We start from the raw sequence: 18,195 nt of genomic DNA on the forward strand, positions 1-18,195 counted from the left end.
GCAAGCAGGCAGGAAAAGTCCAGGACACCATAAACCACCATCTAAGACCATTCTTTAGGATCTAAACTCTCTAAGCACCAACAAAAGACCAACTCATGTTTAACTCACAGTCCTGCATTGGGAGGGGGGGACAGCAGTGATGTAAGGACATGGGAGAGGCCAGCTTGATAAATCTCAGCAGTACGGGATCCATCCTTATCCCAGAATCTGCAGCAAGAGCTTTTCTCTACTCCCTGCATCACATGGCTTTTTGATAGATCGTCCTTCCCAATAAATCTATCCCTCATTGTACACATACGGAATCCATTGCTCTAAGTAGCCACTGAGGTGCTGTCAGGGTCATTAACTATCATTATCTGGGGCAGCTGTTCCCCAGTGTGCTGATGCAGGAATCAATCAGGCTAAAGCATGAATTTCCCCTACACTTCCCCAAACACTGCCTTTGTCCCTCTCCATCAAGAGATGAAAAAGAGGAACAGTTCTGCCTTTATGCCAAGGTTTAGCAGTCCTCATACTGGAAGGAGCTGGCTAAAGGGAAACCAACAGCAGATGAGGCAGGCGTCAGGCTGTCACAGAGACAGGATGAGCTCTGACTGATGTCTTTACCAGGAAAGAGGAGGCAGGGTGATTGGAAACAGGCCAGTCAGCTGAGCAGAGATCACTCTTGGAAAAAAAAGTAGAAGGGAAAAAAAAGGACCCAAAACTTCCTCACTTCCTTTAGTACCCCTTAATGAGATAGCCCTTCTCTGAAGAACGGGAGGGCTTTCAAACCTTTCATGTGCTCAGACAACAAAGGGGAAAAAACAGACATTCAGGATTTTCACACCATCCAAGGTCAGGATTTGTTAAATCAAGCTGTTCAACATCTGAGGCTTGAGAGCTCAAAATCCAACTTCATTTTCCCGGGTGACAACTGCTTAACCCCATCTCAGGAGTTCTCTGGAACAGAGGATCTCTGTTCCTCTCCAGTGACTGCCACCATTTCCAAACAGGATGAATTCATGAAAAGGGATGATACAGGATGAATTCAGGAAAAGGGACAATACCCAACTGCAGTCAGGTCAAGAGTATGTGTGTGGTGGGAAATACTCAGAGAAGCAGCTTTTCTTATTATTCCAGGTCAGTGATAGGTATAAACAGAGCTAATTCTGTGCTTGAGTGGTCTGGACTCATGAACCAGGAGACTGTTGACCTGCAGAAATGCTGGTTATTAACCTGCAGAAATGCTCTTTATTAGCCCTGAATATCAGTTAGTCTGTCCAGGTTACACAAAAGTAGACAAACCTGAACATAAGCCTCCACAACACACACATACACCTCTCAGCCTTTAAGGGCATGTAGACACACAATCCAGACATGAGGCAGCTGCATCTTAGAATGACAAAGGCATTGGAGAAAAAAAAAAAGAAAAAAAGGTAGTGATGTCTTATTTCTCTTCAGGGAATGACCTGTCTTCCCAGAGGTTCTTGGCAATAAGATTTTAGAGAGAAGTCATGGCTTCCCAAGGACAACACACATGGGTTTGGGGGTTTCCAATGCAGCACATCCTACCATAAAGGAAGACCCAGGAAAATAAAATGCAAACAGATGATAAAACTAAGGGTGGAAAGTCTGACAGAAGCGCCTTTTGTTCTCAGATCAAAACAAAGATTCTTCAAAGTCTGTTGTACACATGCTGTGAGAATGAGAAACTTACAACTGGTGGATATCACAGACAGCCCCCATGCAGGAGACTCTTCCAAACCCTTTCTGCCTCTCACACAAACCAGACTAAAACTTCGTCTACCTGCCACGTCTGATTGAGAACACTTTGTCTTGCTTTAATCAGAAAATTCATCCTAGAATAAAATCCTTCTCCTCAAAGATTTATTAGGCCTGCACAATTGTCCTCAAAGAGGTTGTTTTGAAAAGCACTTGCTTCCAAACAGGAACATCTTGCCAAAGAGAAGCGTCAGTGGCGTGACTCAGGTTCCATCAGTGGTAAAGAAGTGGCCAGGACTCTGCCAAGACTCACCTATCCATCTCATGAGGGACGTCATGATTTGAAGATACTTGGTCTTCTGCACATTGAAGAAGGTGAAAGGACCCAACAGGAGAGTGAATGCTGCCTGGAAGGACAACAAAAACACACACATTAGATTAAAACCCAGAAATTCTGCCAGTAAGACAAATTTATTAGTAGAACAAAGCTTGCATTGAAGGTTCACCTCCAGACATGTCCGTTTGTCATGAAACTTTCTTTTGTTGCTTAATTTTACAGCTAAGTTGGCTGACACACAGGGGGTCAAGTGAGCTGTTTGGTATCAGAGAACATGCCTGGGGCAGAAGTAGAGCTCAGGATCCTCTTGGCTCTTGGCCACTTGCTATCACTGCTCCAGCACTCCTTTACTGACACATTTCAGTAAAAGCTCTCAGTGCAGCCTTACGGAACATTAAATATTAAACTGTGGCCTCTTTGCCCGGGTACATGCTCAGTTTAGGTCTGAATAGCAATAGCCCTGACCAGTCTGCTTGCATTAACATTGATGGGGTGGCTTCAGGGTATCCCAGGCTCAACAGCAATGGAGCCAGGTCTGCCTGGAACTTTCTTCCCCCAAGCTTTAGGTTGCTTGTATAAAAGATAAAGGTTTTTTAATATATGGAAAAACATATAGTGGGAAGCTATAGTGTAACAGTTCAGCTCTTGACTTGGAGGCTTGGACCTGTGCAAAGTGAGGAAAAAAAAAATCAGAGATACTCATAAGAAAGAACTTAATTCAGTGTGAAAATTAAAGGTTCTGTCAATGAAGAGAGACCTTTCTTCACTGCCCCCTTAGATGTGTATTAAGAGACCAGCGTTTCATAGAATCACAGAACGGCTTGGGTTGAAAGGGACCTTGAAGCCATCTAGTTCCATCCCCCTGCCATGAGCAGGGACACTTTCCACTAGACTGGATTGCTCAAAGCCCTGTCCAGCCTGGCTTTGAACACTTCCAGGGATGAGGCAAATTGAACTGGGGTTCGCTGCAGCACCAGTCTGTTGCATCTCTTTTAGCTGGGTTACAAAAATATCCAACAAAGATCCATCCTAGAAATCTGGACTACACAGCTTCCCACCTGAGTTTCTTCTAGCACTCTCCTAGAGCACACAAGGCAACCATGTTGCCAGCCCATGCCCAGAAGTGATGTCCTCTGCAGCACTGTCACCTCTGTCTGGGCACCAAGTGGCACTCAGGCCCCACCTACCCCAGAGAGAAGAGGCTTTGCTGCAGGAAGAAACAGGCTTTGGCTGTGGTCTGAATGTAGACTGAGAGAAGCTACTTGTGACAGGGAGACAAAATGGGTGTTACAGAAGAGAGCCCTGCCTGTCATCCATGGGATAGCACCAGCTAGTGATACACTAACAGGTCCAAACACTATAAGCAGGCAGTGTTTAGAAAGCCACAACACACACAGACCAGGTTAGTAGAGCATCCCAAAGGGATCTTTAAAGACAAATATTCAACATTAATATTTACACATTGCTCTTTTTCGTGACTTCTTAAAGCAGTTCAAGAAAAGGTGTCACCAGAAGTGAAGAACTGGGACTCAAAGGGGCAGGCTGCCGAGCCTCAAGGTCTCTGTCGACCCCACAGAGTCAGGGACAGAACAGAATTCAAGCTATTTTAAGACTAGTACAACCCCCAGAAACCTTTTTTGAGACAGTTTCAGAATATCTGCAAGGCAAATTGGAAATGCCTCGCATCACAAGTACTCTCAGACGACCAAAGTAAACCCAGAAGGGGACCAGAGGAGAGAACCCTCAGTTTGACTCGTCACTCGGTGAAGACATATCCTGATCCGAGGCCATCGCTTACACCAAGTCTTGTTTTTTCTGCTTGGAAAAAAAAAGGACAGGAAGCATGCACAGAATTCAGATTTGTGAAGCAACTGATGGCTGTTGAAGGAAACACTGAAATCACACAGAATACACCACCACAGGCATAACTGGCAAGACTGAAGCTAAACCAGCATTAACAGTTATGACACTTCCAGTTTTAACACAGAAGCAAACCAGGCAGTTAAAAGCCTCTTTTTGTTTTATCTTTTTAATCTTCTCCCTCTTGTTCCTTTCTTCTAATCAGGAGCTGCTCTCTATGGACTGCCATTCTGTCCTAGGACAGTGCACAAACCCCAAAGGACTAAATAAACTTTAGACTGAAGAGCGATGTAGGGCAACGACCCAGAGCAAACCATAGACACCAACTCTCTTACTGAAAATTATTCTTGAGTTTGTGACTAATCTCTTTCAACCTCCTCTCCCCCAAAACAGACACTGCTCAACACAGCCTCCCTTCAAATCACGTTAATAGCTCCTGCGTCAGCAAGCGCTGAAACACAAAGAGACGGACGAAGGATGGTGATAATTAAGGAACAGGTGTCTGCTGCAAATGAGAATGCACCAGAACCAATTGGCAAAACAGCCCCTCAAACCATAGCAAGGAATGACACAAAATCACCAAGCACACAGCTGTGTGTGAAACCCAGATTTGTCTCACACACCGAGGACAGAGCTGTGTTAAGGTAGAGGTGGGACTGAAAAGCACCAAAAGCATCATTAGGTGCTGGAAGAACCTGTGTCTCTTACATGCTCCCCAACATCTGCTAAAGAAGCAGAAAGAATTCTGATTTACTCTCCACCTTCTGCAGTGATTCTCCAGTGCTCAAAGCACCCTAAACAATTAAATCCATTGAGCAAAGCTTTCAACTCTGCTCCTCTCTGGGCGTTACTGCTCAGCTCTCGGGGAACAGACCCAGGTCGTTGTGCTTGAATGGCTGGATTCCCCTCCCATCCTTTAGCATGATCAGTATCTTCTGCTCTTAACAAGATCCTGGAGCTGGTCCAAAGGAACCAAGTGAGAGATTAATTCTAGTGCAATAAAAATTTATTACCTTTTCCAATTGATGTCCATTAGTGATCCAAGATGGGTATCCATGGATCGATACAAACAATGCTAAGGCCTGCAGTGAGATAAGGGTGCCCTGCTTTGTAGGGATTTGTGCCAACCACTTTTATGAATGGAAGCCACAGCACACACTGGACTGCTTAGAAGGAGAAAGGCTGGGCAGAATAGGGCAGTCAACAGTCAGATTAACATAATTTTGAAGTGCAATGGTGTACAGCTCCACCGGACTGAGCACAGGGCAGGACAAAGGGGTCAGCTCCTCACCAACAGCCAGGACACAAGGAGCAAGGACTTAGTCCTTGGATTAGAGCTAATCTCATCATCAACCCTCAGAAGAGTCCCAAGGCCAGGAACTCTATTAAAAATATCCCCAAAAGCACGAGAAGAGACCACAATGCTTAGCAGAAGGATGTCTACTTTCTCTAACTCGTTGTGCCAGACACCTCAATGCTCTTCCGACCCATTAAGTTAATTAGTTTCGTAACTTCTCCCTAAGGAAAAAGTAAATCCAAATAAGCACTTCAAACACATACCCAAACTTTCCACCTGATGTTTCCCAAGATCAGGTCTCTCCCAGAGGGAAATAATTTACAGGGTGCTTCACTACACATGTAATTCAAACTACCTAAAACCTACATAGAAACCTGCACCAGTCATCCCTGCCAGAAGTCAAATATGCAGAGCCCCAACACAGCAAAAAGCTCTCCCAGGTTTTCCAGTTCACCTCTTGAGCCAGCCAAGATATGTTCTAGGAGTTTATCATTCTCTTCCTAAGATTCAGCAAATTAACCCAAGACAGAATGACCATAGTCTACTTTGATTAAAGATTTTTCTACTGGTGAAGTGGTTTCGTATTCGAAACAAACAGGCACATGTTGCTGATTCATTGCTAAACTCAAAGGAGGTAAAGGAATGCTTCCCTTGGCTAAGGAGGAGAATTGGATCTATTAAATACTGTTTATATTCACAGGATGGCAGCGAGAAACCTTTACAGGGCTTTTGCACAGGGCTGCCTATTAAGAGTGATTCCCTAATTTCTGTCCAAGCTCCTCCATTAAACAGGAAAGGCCAGAAAAGTCCCCAGGCTCATAGTGGAGGGTATGTGGAACCCACACATAGCAAATAAATGTAAAATCCTTTCTTTTTCTTTCCTTTCTTATGCTGAAAAACAGCATGAAGATCCAGCATGCTAGTGACTGAAAAACCACTGTTTTTCTTGCTTTTACTGACATTTCCAGTCAGAAAATGAGAAGCCAGTGAGGGTAGAAGAAAGAACAGCAGCTTGTCACCCTGGATTACACTCTTCCCTGCAGGTTAGTAGGAGCCACAAGCAGCACACCAGCTTGTTCAACCCCTGGGAGGGTCTTCAAATCCATTCCTCCCACCAAGCCAAGCCATAGCAGTACAGGCACCAAGGTTTGGGAGCTTCTCTGAGCCGGCAACTCAGCTGACACCACTTTCCCAGCCTCTGCACCTGTCAGCTCTCAGTATTTCAAAATGAAAAAGCAGGCTGGTCAACTCGAGTCTTCTTGCCACAGGGGAACTAGCTAGGGCTTACCATTGCCTGGAATATATTTATATATATATTTATATATTTCTAAAAGTATATTTTATTAAAGCTCTTATGTTAAAACTTGGTTATGTAACCTTGTTTATTGGCTTATCTTAAAAAAGCAAGAGTAAGATCAAGCGTTAATAGGACATCTGGCTGGTTTTTATCAGCTTAGTTTCAGCCAAGAGGACCACCAAGAGAGCTCTCAACCACTAAGTGATGGCCAGCTAATGCCAAGAGTCTTTCAGACCATACAAACATGCCTCAAGCCAGTCAGAGGGCTGTTTGACCAAACAGGTTCTTTATTGACCTGAAGGGTCCATCCATCACTCTGAACCAGTACAATTCAATAGCTTTCATCTGCTTCCCAGCATGTGGCTTTTACAGAGGCAGCCAATACAGCTCAGGAAGCACAATTAGCATCCCAAACGTGGCTGATTCATGTATTAGATGCAGTAGTTACAGCATTATGGCTAGTGCCTGCATACATTTGCAAGAGGACCATCTCTAAAGCCAGCCTCATTCATAACTGTCATCAGAACTTGCTTGTTTTTATGCTCCACAAACTCATCTGTAAGAATTGCATCTGTCTTTGGTGCTTGCCAAGTAGTGAATTAAAAACAGTAGCTATTGCTTCTTCTTGATTCAGAACCTGGAAGCGTTCAGACAGGTTGGGTAGAAGCAGGATATTTACCTGAGCAAAGTGAGACCATGAAGATTAATCTTGTTAAATACAGCAAATGCACCAGGAGCAGAGCATAAAGTTTGACAGTTTTTGAATAAATGCATTTATGCAGCACAGGGCTGTCATACCAATGAGAAGTTAATAAGTTCCAGATAACGGGGCAATGATCCCTCAGTTTTAATGTGAAGATAAGAGGTAAAAGAGATGTTGTAGCACTCACTCCTTAAATATCTATCTCCCTTTGGGCCCCAGCCACCCTGACTTTTCCTTTTCTCCTCCTTTCAGCCTTCCACACCCTCATTCAAAAACAGAACCTAGCCCAAACCAAATCATTCCTTGGAGTTCTTGTTTCCCCCCTTGATAGAAGTGATGACATCTCAGACAAGCTTCATTTTAGGATGGTATCAACTCCATCTCTGCAGATACCGATGTTTAGATTTCACAGCTGTTGAGCCATAGTACCCCTGTCCTGCAAGACAGAGCACAGCAATAACCCCAGTCTGATGGGGGGCAAGCTGACATCTGATGAGAAAGTCACTGGTTTAACAAAATGGATCACTCTCCTTGGTAGACTTTGACACCTTGGCAGGAAGGCTGAGGGTTTGGGTGCTTGATCCAGGACTGTGGGTACACAGCATTCCCACAGCAAAGCATGACACCGACAGACTGAACGAGCACTTCCCAGAGGAAGCTTTGTTTGATTCAGAGCTCAAGGAAAGTCTCCTTGAGCGCGGCAGGAAAAAGCAGACATTTCTTACATGCTGTCAGAAGTGGCAACTCTGACACCCGCTCTGCTTCTGCAAGACGTCCCCGAGCTCAGAGCTATTTCACAACTCAGATGAGCCCTGGAAGGGACAGACGAAACAATCCAACAAAACCAGACTGCGCAAGTACAGAGAACAAACGAGATGTCAGGAGAACCGGGATGCTCTGTTCCCACCTCAGGTGCTTTCCACTAGAGTGTGTCACATCTAGGAAAAAAAAAAAAAAGGCCCAAAAAGCAAAACTTGATTTACCAGCATGGACACAAGTCAGAGGTTTTACCCCTAGTTGGAAGGCTGAACCAAACCTATTGTCTTCAGTAATTTCTTAGGAATGAGTGTCTATTCACATCCTCAGAGAATTTTTAGGGCTGACTTTGGAGAGAAATATTAAATGCAAGGGGCTTTCCCCACACCTGTTTGGGACTCCTAGATAGAGAAAACAGCTTAATCACATTTCAGCAGCTCCAACACACACCTGCAGCCTCTGGTAGCTCCTCTGCACCCACTTCAAGTTGTGCTACCCCACAGCAGGCTCCAGTCACTGCTGCCACAGCCTCAGTACTTTTCAGATAAAACATATCAAGGGAAAAGGGTCTCGAGCACTGTGTCCCTCTGCCATCTCTCCTCCCCTTCACTGGGGTGACAAGGCCATGTTTCTGTCCTGCATGAGCTCATATCTCAAGCTAGAGAGCCAGATGGCCCATCAGTGAGGGCGGCGATCCAAGCTTTCCTTGGTAAAGCTTTACCCCTTGCAGTGGACAGTACAAATATAAATACATGAAAAGAGTCTGATTGTTCAGGAAGGAGCTTTTTAGAGAGATGGGAAAAAAAATAAAGCTGAAAATCCACAGCCTCTCAAGGCTGGAGGCAGGGCTGCAGCAGGGGCCGTGCTGATAGGCAGCAAGTTATCAGCAGACAAGCTGTTATGAAGCTCAAAGTTGGTTGAAAAGAGATAAACCAGCTACAGAACAAGGATTGCTCAAAGAAGTTGGGAGGCAAGAGGGATTTTAACCTCCAGATCCCCTGTAGAGTCAGGAAGTCACAATGGAGGGAGGATGCAGCTGCCAGACATCCCACAAGGAATATTTATAGATAAAGAAACAAGGGCAGTAACGCTTTGGGTACAGCAGGCATCTGCTGCCACAGCAGCTCCGGTAATTAACGTGCCGCTCTCGGGACACCTGGCAGAGGTTTATAGTCATAACTCACAGGAGGCGTATTCCTGGCACTGAGGATCCTTCTCCCTCCTTTTTCCCCAATTCCTTCAGGCAGGGAGGAGATATCCTCCAGGAACTAAGACCTCAGCTGCTGCCAGGCTGGTTTTTGCCAGCGAAGTGAGTGGCTTTTCACCCACTCACGCCCACAGTACCCTTTAAGCTGGATGCTGCCTCTCCTGGTTCCGGTGCTACAGTGACCCCAGAGCCTCTTCCCAAATGGAAGACCTTCTGCAAGAGATGGAAAGAAGCACTTGTGTCCCCAAAGCTACCGACTTCAGCAGATGTAAATATTATCTGTAGATTTTCAAAGGCTCTAGCCCACCACTAGGTTTTGATTTTGACTGCTCAGCCAGCAAACAAGTGTAGTTGTCCCAGCTCCTTACAAGCTCTGACCTTGCTGGGCATCCAACACAACAAGCCAGCATCTGAGCAGCCTCTACATGCAGCTCTGGAAGGCCAAGGCAGAAGCAGCACACAGACAGCAAGGCAGTATCTGAGGGTGCTGCTCTCCTCTCCCTTCCCCACCCTCACTCATGGCCACAGCCTGTTTCTGGAGCTGGCCCATCTCTGAGTACTAGAAACTTTCCACTTTGAAAAGAACACTCTGGAATACTGAGTTCTTCTTCCACTTAAATTGAAGGAATTCAGGCACAAAGTGTTTTCAGAAAGTCATTCAGTGCAAAGATTGCATTCCCTGGCACACCTGGGGTGTGCAGGACCACAGCCAGCGGCAAGCTTGCACTCTCTGGGGTAAATACGCTTCCATTATCATTTTTCACAACGAGAGAAAGATAGAGGCCAGCAATAACCCCGAGGTGACTGGCATCTAATTTTTCATCATTGGAGTATTTATGGCACAGCCTTTTGCAGCATCTTGTAATCACTTTACCGCCTCCTTGACCCCTGGCTCCCCCTTATTCTGCATCTCCTAATTGCATCTGAACAAGCAGGAGGGAAGCAGCAAAGTGGATGGATGCAGGAGAGCTGAATGGTTGGGTTGTGATACTTGGAAGGGCAGCAGAGATGCTGCAGAGCCAAGTTTGGCTGTGCCCCCACCACCAGCTTGCTTTGATCTCCCACAGGGTAGGAAAGTGGAGCTTTCCTCCTCCCTGACACTGGGTGACCTTGAGAAGCTGTCCCTTGCCTGCCCAGTTTATTAGCACTGTACAAGAGATTAATGAGTTCCCTCCAACAAAGTGCGAGGGCATCATCTTTATACACAGATACTTCCTGAAATTCCTGCATATTCGTAGCCTCTCCTGGCAGGGCATTGGCAACTACAACAATATTTATATTGACTACAGAAGCCCCTGGGATAGACAGCACAAAGCAAGGGAGATGTGGACCAGTGTGACACAGATGCACAGAGGGCCCTGCAAACATATCAAGCTACAAGCTGCCAGGGGTAGGAGGTACTTGGGCTCAGCAAGGATGAATGTTCCTGAAGGCCACTAACCCCTTGTCTGCCACAACACCTACAGTGCCCCCACAACAAGGCCATTATTTTCCCTCTTTACTTTTTCCCCTACAAACTTCTCAGTTGAGTTTCACAGGGTTCTCCAGTTGCCTGGAGGATTCAGCTTCAGGGACAGCATTAACCCGCTCACTGTGTCAGAGAGGAGTTGCCTGAAGGGAAGGAGACATCCCACACTACTTAGCAGCAGCACAAAAGAAGATATAAAGCTTTGGTGCCCAGGGCTAGTGGGGTGTCTGTGGCTCCCAGCCTCCTTCTCTGCCTTCCCTGTATAGTGCACACCAAACCCGTGCAACAGGCTTCAGAGATCAGCTCTGCCCCAGAGCATTATACTGACTTCAACTTACAAGATAAATCCCAGCTGCATTATTTGTATTTATAGTCCTGCTTACAGAAGCATGAGCCACGTGTGGGATTTGCTGATGTAGTCCAAAAATCCACATTTTTGGACAAGAGCGTCAGTGATCTCACCCAGACATAAAGCGCAATTTAGGATGATATTAAGAAGTTGCAGACTTATTTAGGAGTATAAAGAGATACCAGTCTGTCCAGAGCTCTTTCCTCTCCAGCCGCTGGTAATGTTTGAAGAGGCATAACTGCACAGTTCTCCAGCCCCGGTGCTTTCTACCTGCACATTGAGGAATTAAATGATCATTTCAGGGGATGAGAGATCAAGACTGCTGTCTTACTCAAAAACGCTGATGTGAATCAGGCAGGCAGCAAGGTCAGACCTCTGTTTAAAAACAAAGCTGATGTTAAAGCAGCGAGCAAAATACTGGAAAATATGCTGTTGAGAAAAAGGCTTATATTGCATTTCCCAGGGGAGTGTTTAGCTGACTTAACAGGTCTTCTCCAACTCTGGCTTCTAGGATGCTGTCGCTACCACAGCACAAAATAACACTGCACAGGGGATATTTATTACTTATTTTCTACAAGTGTTCTGAAAATGAAAGATTTGTGAGCCTGCTGAAACGGTCTAGCCCAAGAAAGGAATTTTAAAAGGCCCTTTTTAAACTATTACAACTTGGTGTAGGGAGCGGGTGATCACAGATATCGGTTCTGACACCTGCCCTATTTGGGAGAGATTGGTCTCCAGTATCAGGAGAGAACAGTGTCAGCTTTGGTGCCTTGCTGTCCAAGTGAGCTGACTCCAAAGGACAGCTTTACTCAGGGAAAGCAGCAGCAGCATGGCCTCTCAGCCTTGCCAGGGTGGCTGTGCTGGGAAGACGGGCTGTGGTTTGAGCCCAGTACCGCCACTGGTGAGTTCCCACCTGCAGGAAGTGCCCAAAAGCAAACAGAGAAGTGTGTCTGAGCTCACCAATGGTCTCTCCCCATCACAGCAGCCACGTTGCTTCTCTTAAGGGGTGGTAGCCCCTGCAGCACACCTGGCCGGGCATATAAGCAGCAGCACAGCACCCTTTCCTTCCAGACAGCTCTTGCCAGCCTGCTGGAGGTGGGACAGGAGAGGGACAGGATTGGGCCTTTGGAAAAGCTCAGCATCCAAGTGACAGCACAACCCAAGCTCCACTTAGGAAAAACCCACTTCTCATTGTGAAGTGAACAGACAGCTCTGTACAGAAAACACATTCCAGTCCCCTGCACTATTGATTTTCCAGTGAAAAGAGACAAGCTAATCCATTAATGCTAGTTGCTTCAATCCGTGGTCTTGCAGTTGCTTCACTCTGGTACCAAAGGCTGACTCTCCCATCCAGCCCTAGCAGCAGGGAGCTTTGCCTTCTGGCTGATGTTTCTTTTACTCAAAATGCCATCAGTTACAAGGAGGCAAGAAAAATCACACATCAGAAGCTGAACTCCAGCTCTTAGGTCACTAGTACAACAAGTTTATATTTCATTCTCACAACACCACACTTGTCTGCCTCTCCTCCTGCCAGCTCAGGAAGAACCTCTTATTCACAAGGCCAGTTATTATCTGAAGTTTCCTTTGCATTAGGAAACACAAAGGCTGTGGGAACCTCCAGAAGAGCCAGTTCATCTGTCACAGGCATATGATGAGCGAGCAGTCAAAAGAATTTATTGATGAGCCCATGGAAGAATGGACCAGGATGAAGGAGGCAGGATTTATACCATATTAACAAGGCTGTGTGCCAACTTCAACCTATTAGTTGCACAATAAAAAGAGCTGAGACTTGCCTTCCCATCCCACATCCAAACACCATTTATTTTAGCTGAACTTGGCTCTTGTACTATTTCAACCACTTCAGACCAAAGCAACAACTTAACTGACCTCACTTTTTGGAAGCTGACTAGATGAGAGGCATGAGAAGACTCCAATCAGCCCCCGAGACTGGGCTTTTAGCCAAGCAAAGCTGTATTTCAGAGGCACCTGTAACAGTTAGGGTTACTGAAATTAATGCTTAATGCAGTTCTAATTCATCTCCTGCCAGAGCAATGGCTCAAAACTCGGGTGCCTGTGTACACAGTAATGGCACAATATTCTGGATCCTTGAGAAGCTTTTCCCTATTTTGAAGGCTTTCAGAACTGCATCTATGCAAAGAAGTAACAGCTGCCTTTTTTGCACATTTGTTTCTATTTCTATATCAGTATCATAATAAACCACATCAAAGCATTTGTGGTAAGGAATATAATGTGGTATTTTTGGCAAGAAGGTCTTACCATGAATAACTTCTTATAGGATATGCAGGGTGACATGCTAATTCTGCCCCAGTCCTGATGCATCCTTACTGCAAGCTGAGGTAACCTAGAACACAACAATGCTACAGTTTAAGCAATTTATTTAAACAAGGTGATGGCTTCACACCATCAGGATAAACTTCCATCAGCTTTTCTTCCTTTTTATTGGCTCACTCTGGGAGCCCAGGACAAACACCCCAAGCCTTTTTCATTGAAGTGCTGCGAACTCAGCCCTCCCTGCTCCAGCTCCAGCCAGTGAGGCAGCTTCCTTCCCCACCACTGGTTCTCAAGGTCTCTAGACACTGAGACCTGTAAGAATAAATATCCAGGAGATAGCAGCTGTGACCCATTTATTACCGGATGCTGCTGCAGGGCACAGCTGAGGAAGGCAGGGCAGAGGAAAAGCACTTGCTGCAAAGGGAACAGCGGAGCAAACCCAGGTGCCCTTGGAAGCAGCACTCTGCTCGCAGCACTGCTCCAGCTCTGTTGCTCCAGCTCCCATTTGGCAAGAGACAGCTTAGATCAAGCATGGATGTTCAAGTACTGCCATGAGGGCTCCTCTCATAGCACTGCTAGGAGGCAAAATATAAAGCAAAAAAACCCACAAAAAAAAAAGCTACAGAGGCCAGAAGGGAACCACAGACAGGCCACAAAAGCACTGCACGCTGAACAAGCCAATAAAACTGCCCTAGTGCAGGTAAACACATCTGGAAAGATCCGGTTTGACAACAAAAATCAGAGCTACCTTTACCCAGAGCAGGGTGAAGGCACAGCTGGGAAGGAGAAACGCTGAGGAGGGAAGCAGAGCACGTACACCGGCAGCACAAAGCACGGCGCTCCAGCCCAGAGCCGGAGCGGGCCGGGAAGGCAGCACCGCACCGCGGCGGACGGGATCTACATCAACACTTATCAGCACAGCTCTCACATTTGCCGATTAAGTTCTGCTGGCACTGAGCAATTGTACGTGTGTCCTCAGACTACCTCCTCCTCACCCCCCTGCACAGCCTCCCGCAGCTGCAGCCCAGCCCCGCTCTGGTCACTGATCAGAGTGTCGGGCCGGGGTGACATTGTCCCCTCCTGAAGAGGGATGGTGAGCGCCTGCGAGCCCGCTCATTTTATTCACTGCACAAGCACGTTTCCAACTGGGATAATCTCCATTAAACCATCTGCACTCCCATCCTCGCCCGGCCTGCACCCGCTGGGCTGCCTGCGATACTGCAGCATCTGTGAACCGGCACAAGCGGATGCCGCGTCCCTTTCCCAATCAGCTAAAAAAACCAACAGAGACTCAGACAGAACAGATGCACCTGGGAGCTTTGACGCGCTACCGAGCCAGGCTACCAGGAGTACCTGTGCCAGTGCCTCTTCTCAAAGGCATACGGCTCCCCTTGAGAATTTAAGCCATTTCCTTTCCATCATGGGAAGGCACCATGTCCCAGATGGCCAGAAGAGGAGGGATGAAGAGAAGAGAGGTTTTAACTTCAACAGCTGCCCTGGTGCAGAAGAGAAGCGTCATTTGCCAGGTCATGAGAGCAGTTTGGATCAGACACTCTGAATGGCTGCTGATCCCCGGGATTTAATCTCTTATTTATTTCAGTATCTGCTTTCTAGAAACAGAGGCTAGCATGTCACATTTCTACATCACTGGAACAGACAGACAAGAAAGTATTATGAGGAAAGATCTGAAACTGAAATCCACTGCCCCTGCCCCACAGCCTCCACAGCAGAGGCCCCGTGGACCTTACAGAAAGCATGATAAAGTGACTGCACTGAAGTGTGAATTCAGCAGGGAAAGAACACAACCCCGTCCTCAGCATTGCCAGAGACAGCCAAGGGACTTGGGAGTCACTCCAGCTGTCGAGGACATGACAGGGTGGTGATGGATCTGAAGCAAAGATAGAAAGCCATCGATCTGCTCTAACTGTGATCAGTGCTTGCCTTCAACAAGGTCACTGGGCTGCCCAACACATGCCTTCCTTCCAGCCCATTTGCCCTGTGGGGTCTTGCCCTCGCAGGCATGGAACAGCATGGGAAGGCTCACCCTGTAAACCTCCCAAAAAGGAGGCAAATACTAGCAGCAAGTGATGGGACAGGAGAAGAAGTCTATTTACATATTTCCTGCACTTGCCTTCACTTATTTGTTTTGCAAACCTTTATTTTTCAAAGCAATTTATAAACAAGAAGCGAGACAACCATTTGTTCAGACAAAGGTTAATAGGGGCCTAGTGGTCTCTGAAGACTCTGCAGTCACACTTAGGTGTGAAATCCTGGAGCAGCAATAAAGATGCTGCACAGACAAGGAAGTCTCAAGAGAAGAATTTAATCTGTCTAAATATTCTCATTATGTACATAGTTTTCAGCTTCCATTCACAGTAATCAGAGCAGAGACAGCTTCCAGAGGCCTTTTTGGACAATAAGGCGTGAAAAAGGATTTTTACGTCAGTCATTATTCCTCTCTCCATCCCCAGCTTGAAGAGTAAATGTTTGAAATTATTTTTGTTGAAAAGAAGACACAGTGTTGGGAGAGAAAGAGTCGACAGGAGGAAGGCAGCACAGGTCTTTGGCAGACTGGTGGGACTTGGCACAAGACAGCTCCCATTGGCACCATTTGCCCAGAAAACCTCAAATAGATTATTTCTCCTGGTAGTCCAAAATAGGCTTTGTGTGGGGTCATGCACGGAGTATGAAATATAACACTACATATTCAGAGAACTGCTTCACTGGAACGGGCAAGAGGTTCCAGTTACATCCACCCATCTTTCTCCTAAAAGTCATTTTAACCTAAATACAGTATTAGGACGAGGTAAGAAAACTAGAGGCAGACATCTAGGACAAAAGGGCTGATCCAAAAACTCAGCTGTTTTCTTTTGGGATCACAGTGTCCATCTGTCCCCTTGCCACAGGGGAACTTAGTCTGCAAAAAGAGACCTTGTTTGTCCACTGAAACGTGGAACCCAAATTATTCCATCAAGCAAGAATTCAAAAAAGAAAGTTAAGACAACAGAGCAAGTTCTCTGTGGGTATGATCCCCTGGGACCAAGAGAATAGCTGTGCTCCTGATGCATTTCACCCCTCCTGTCATGTTGCCTTTTCTTCTTCAGATAAGCACGTTTCAGCTTTTCTTGCATGGTCAAAACTCTACTTCTATACACGACAAGCTTGGACTAAATATGTAGAGATAATTACAATGGTTTACTACTGAATTTTTTGCTTGAAGTGACTTCCTCCCCCTGCTCTCCCATGCCCAGGTTTCTCTTAGAAAGTTCAAGAGCTCAACTGATCATTAGTTGTCCACATTGCAAACAGGACAGTGGGGAAAATATAAACCAGGATAGAGGGGGAAAAATATGACCCATCGCAGCCACTTGAGAGGCAGCCCAAACTCAAGGACGTGGTCAGTACTGTGGTCTGAATGCTTTATATATGGTTACATCTCTTACCTCTCCCTAGAGAAGTCACCGTCATCTCTGTTTTCTGGAGCATGAAAGCACACAGGTCAAGCAGGGAGTGGGACTAGCAGAACTGGAGGTAGAACAAGTCCCAGTTTACTCCCACACTCACCCAGTAAGAAGCATTAGAGACCTTAAGAGAAAGCCACTTGAAGGTAATGCTGACATCCAGCAGTCCCCTGAAAATAGTTATGGTGAGAATTGCCCCCCAGCAGTAACCCACTACAGACTGGTCTGTTCTCCCACAAACAACTCCTCCCTCCTTCTAAGGGGGAGCAGAGAAAAAGCACTGAAACCTCCTCATCCCAGTCGCTGAGCAGGAAAGGATTAACACTAGCCAAGACTTTGCAGAAATTTATTCTCCAAATCCACAAGACAAGCAGAGGGAAAAGCTCCTCTGAGAGTTATGTACACAGACTGCAAGTCTAATGCTTACACAGTCTTAATTTTTTTAATTTTGCAAGTCCTAACAACAATTATCTTCATGAATTATAGACATAATATCCGAGAGATGCAGGCAGTAATTAATGCATGTCTGCCTTTTCTGACTAGCTCCTTCTGCTGGGTCAGGGAGAGTTATTGAAATTCAGGAAGGAAATCTTCAATCTTCTGGAAGTTTTAAAGAAACAGACCAAGACACAATTTAATAAAGCAATAATATTTCTCTTAAATTATTAAGTAGACTTTGACATTCACTTATATTTCCGAGGCCCAGCTCTTACTTTTGCAATAATGCTGGAACAAGTGTACTCAGGGATGTGATCCACTGCACGTCCAAAATGTACTAACTGCAAAATTGCCTCAAATAGTCTTTACCTCTGGATTTCTCTGTGCACACACAGCCACCCTCACTCCTCGCACTCCTTTTTCTTGAAATTCTCACCAAGACCCTTAACAGAAGCCACACTATCCAGTACTGGCATTCCATCCTCTTTTCCTTTTGCCCTACCAACATGTCTCCAGGTAGGAGCACTCAACACTCCCCAAGCTCTAGAAAACCCATGTTCATCATCCTTTGGGAAAAAACCCTGGTTTCACAGCAGAACCCCAGCACAGTAATAGATGCAATAGACAATCCTGAACTAGACAAAGCTATTACTAAAGCAGCATATAGCACTGGATGTTGTCTAAGCTGGCTGTTTCCATCATCTTTCAAACAGCAGATTCTCCTGCAGCATTAACAATTTTATTCACATGAAGAATGGACTCAATGATCCTTGTGGGTCCCTTCCAACTCAGGATATTTTATATTCTAAAGCAGTCGAGTGAGCTTAATATACTTCAGTATCTTGACAACAATTACCCCCAAGTGAATATTACTTAGCCAGCCACTGAAAAACCCACTGAAGAAAAACCCAGCCTTTGGCAAGAACATCTCACCTGCTTAAGCAATACAAAACTACAAAACAAGACGGACAGAACTCAAACTCAAAACCATAAGGATCATTCTGATGGCCAACAAGTTCACACAACAGC

At 45.8% G+C, this 18,195-nt stretch overlaps 1 protein-coding gene across 5 annotated transcripts in view; it reads right to left on the bottom strand.

Moving 5' to 3' along the window:
• TMEM104 (transmembrane protein 104) overlaps window positions 1-18,195 on the bottom strand; it is a 56,993-nt gene that overhangs the window by 26,169 nt on the left and 12,629 nt on the right. For all 5 annotated transcript variants that reach the window (XR_003535553.1, XM_027691396.1, XM_027691399.1 and 2 more), the window contains exon 9: window positions 2,015-2,108. Coding sequence is in view for 4 of the 5 variants with exons in the window: in XM_027691396.1 (XP_027547197.1) it covers window positions 2,015-2,108 (94 nt within the window). In the remaining variant the exon portion in view is untranslated. The remainder of the gene's footprint in view (window positions 1-2,014; window positions 2,109-18,195) is intronic.

Source organism: Neopelma chrysocephalum, unplaced genomic scaffold (genome assembly GCF_003984885.1).
Source record: "Neopelma chrysocephalum unplaced genomic scaffold, ASM398488v2 Primary Assembly neopelma1_84, whole genome shotgun sequence".
NCBI lineage: Eukaryota > Metazoa > Chordata > Aves > Passeriformes > Pipridae > Neopelma > Neopelma chrysocephalum.